The sequence below is a fragment of the Siphateles boraxobius genome, unplaced genomic scaffold (assembly GCF_051911475.1).
Source record: "Siphateles boraxobius isolate OS27281-9 unplaced genomic scaffold, OSU_SipBor_1 179, whole genome shotgun sequence".
Lineage (NCBI taxonomy): Eukaryota > Metazoa > Chordata > Actinopteri > Cypriniformes > Leuciscidae > Siphateles > Siphateles boraxobius.
In genome coordinates, this window is record NW_027508787.1 from 167,501 (window position 1) to 170,000 (window position 2,500).

General features: G+C 37.6%; 1 protein-coding gene across 4 annotated transcripts in view; it reads left to right on the plus strand.

The window, feature by feature from the left end:
• Positions 1-2,500, plus strand: part of LOC143740643 (methionine--tRNA ligase, cytoplasmic-like) — a 44,114-nt gene that overhangs the window by 6,477 nt on the left and 35,137 nt on the right. For all 4 annotated transcript variants that reach the window (XM_077232644.1, XM_077232646.1, XM_077232643.1 and 1 more), the window contains exon 3: positions 540-618. In XM_077232644.1, the coding sequence (XP_077088759.1) occupies positions 540-618 (79 nt within the window). The remainder of the gene's footprint in view (positions 1-539; positions 619-2,500) is intronic.

Consider the following 2,500-nt stretch of genomic DNA (forward strand, 5'->3'; position numbering starts at 1 on the left):
GTTATTCTGTTAAAAACACACCTAAAATAATGATAGCAATCTTGAGGAAATGAGCAGCTTAAAATTATCAGAAAAATGAAACCGAAAGTTAAAATTTATATTTTATCACTTCAGATTTATTTCAGTTGGAGCATAAATGTTTTACTATCTATTTTATAGTTTTAATAGTTTTAGTTAACAACAATAACCTAGATCTGAACAAACTACACAATAACAACAACAAACACCTGAGGAGAAACATCAGAAGACCAAAAGAGAAACAAAAAAATTACCAATGAAGAAAATATAAACAAAACAACGTGTGTGTGTGTGTGTGTGTGTGTGTGTGTGTGTGTGTGTGTGTGTGTGTGTGTGTGTGTGTGTGTGTGTGTGTGGGGACATGAACCAGATAAAAAGCCTGTTAATCACACAATTGTATTTTAAGTTCCTGGATGAAACCAGTTTATAGTTGCTCTCTGTCCTCATTCTCAGTGGTTTGAAATGATTATATGAATGATATACAGTATATGACACTAAATATCGTGTGTGTGTCCCCACAGATACCTGTATGATGTCAGCGGTCAGGCTTTGACTGTCGCCACAAGCCAGTGGCTGGAATGGGAGGCCACAAATTTACAGGTGATAATCTGCAATGTCAAATATTAAAGGAATAATTCATATAAAAAACTAAATTCTGTCATCATGTGGTTCCAAACCCGTGAGACTCTCCTCCATCTTTCAAACAAGATGCACTTTATATGAACATACATATACATTTTATATTTACATGTATATATTTACACTTATATTTATAATAGAGCCCGACCGATATGGATTTTTGGGGGCCGATTCCGATAAAATCCGATATATCGGCCGATATTATTTATGTTAATATTATAATACAGTAGCAATATTATGTATGTGTATTATAGTACAGTACCAGTCAAGAGTTTGGACACTTTTCTATTGGTGTGTACAAACTTTTGATGGGTACTGTATATAGAATACACAGTATTTAAACAGAATAAATATATAAACCTTCTGCAATGATCACTCAAATGTGGTGATCAAACACTTGTGTGACAAAGATGTGTAATGGAGGCCGGGGGAATGATAGAAGGAGAATGATACATTTGAGCTGTAAACAAACTAGTTTGCATTGCATGTTATATTATATTATATTCAAAATACTGTTGCATAATCTTCACTAACGACTTTGTCTTTTAATTTAGTCACGTTATATAAAACCCAACTTGTATCAATAAATATATCAAAAGTGTCACTGACATTATCTTCTATTTTTAGTCTTAATTCCTCTAATCTCTACCAGTGGAGGAACAACTCAGATCTTTTTACTAAAGTAAAATTAATAATATCATAATGAAAACGTTTTTAATTCCATAATGTACAGTACTTTTATACTATTTTAAATAAGTAGTAAGCAAAATGTACTAAACGTGAAACATAAAGTGTTATAATTATATAAATTATAGGAATATTGCTTGATGTTGTAGCGTAGCGTTATAGGCAGAATGAGCTTTAACACATTGGGCCCTATTTTAACGATCTGAAACGCAAGTGTCAAAGCGAAAGTAACTTTGTGGGCGGATCCTGGCGCTGTTGCTATTTTCCCGGCGGGATAAATGCCTCTTGCGCCTGGCGCAAATCTAAAAGGGGTTGGTCTGAAGTAGCTTCATTATTCATAGCTGTGGTTTGGGCGTAACAGGAAACAAACCAATAAGAGCGTCATATCACATTCCCTTTAAGAGCATGAGGAACGAGGTGCGCTTGTTCCATGGCGCAATACTATTATAACGGCGCATTTACCAGGCGCGCTTCAGAATCGGTTCACAGCCGAGGAGATCGATGTACTCGTCAGGGCCGTAAAAGAAAGAGAAGTGACATTGGAGAATGGACAAACCCACCTAAATTAGCTTCGGTTAAACATGGATATAATAATTTGGGTAGATGTGTAAGCTTTATGCCTATTTTCCCCATCGTCATGGACACAACAATGATTTCCCTCGTGTTTTAATATTTTTCCTTATAATAATGTATCATTTGCAAAAAGTTAAATGCATCTGTGTAGATGAGAGAATCATCTACAGTGTATGCGCGTTGTTCACACTCTGTATTATGGCCAAGCATGCGCGCTTAAAATAGCATCTGAATGTACGCGCAACGCGCCACTGACTTTAGACAAGGTTTTTTTCTGGTCAGTGGCGCAATTGTTTTATAGAACAGCAAAATAGCATGAGGGAAAGTTTGCGCCGGAACACGCCTCCTCTTTGCGCTGAACCGCCCCGGGGAGTGCAAGTGTATTTCTTAGTTAACCGACGTGTGTCTGTGGAGGGAAAAGTCCGCTTTGCGCGGGTGCAAAATAGGAATGATACATGTGTCAGTGTACAAAGTCATTTGCGCCGGGTGCAAGATAGGGCCCTGTGTCTACACACCGGACGCGGCCGTTATCGCTCGCGTGAGTCGCAACAGCTGTTTACCCGCGACACGTTACAGAGCAGAA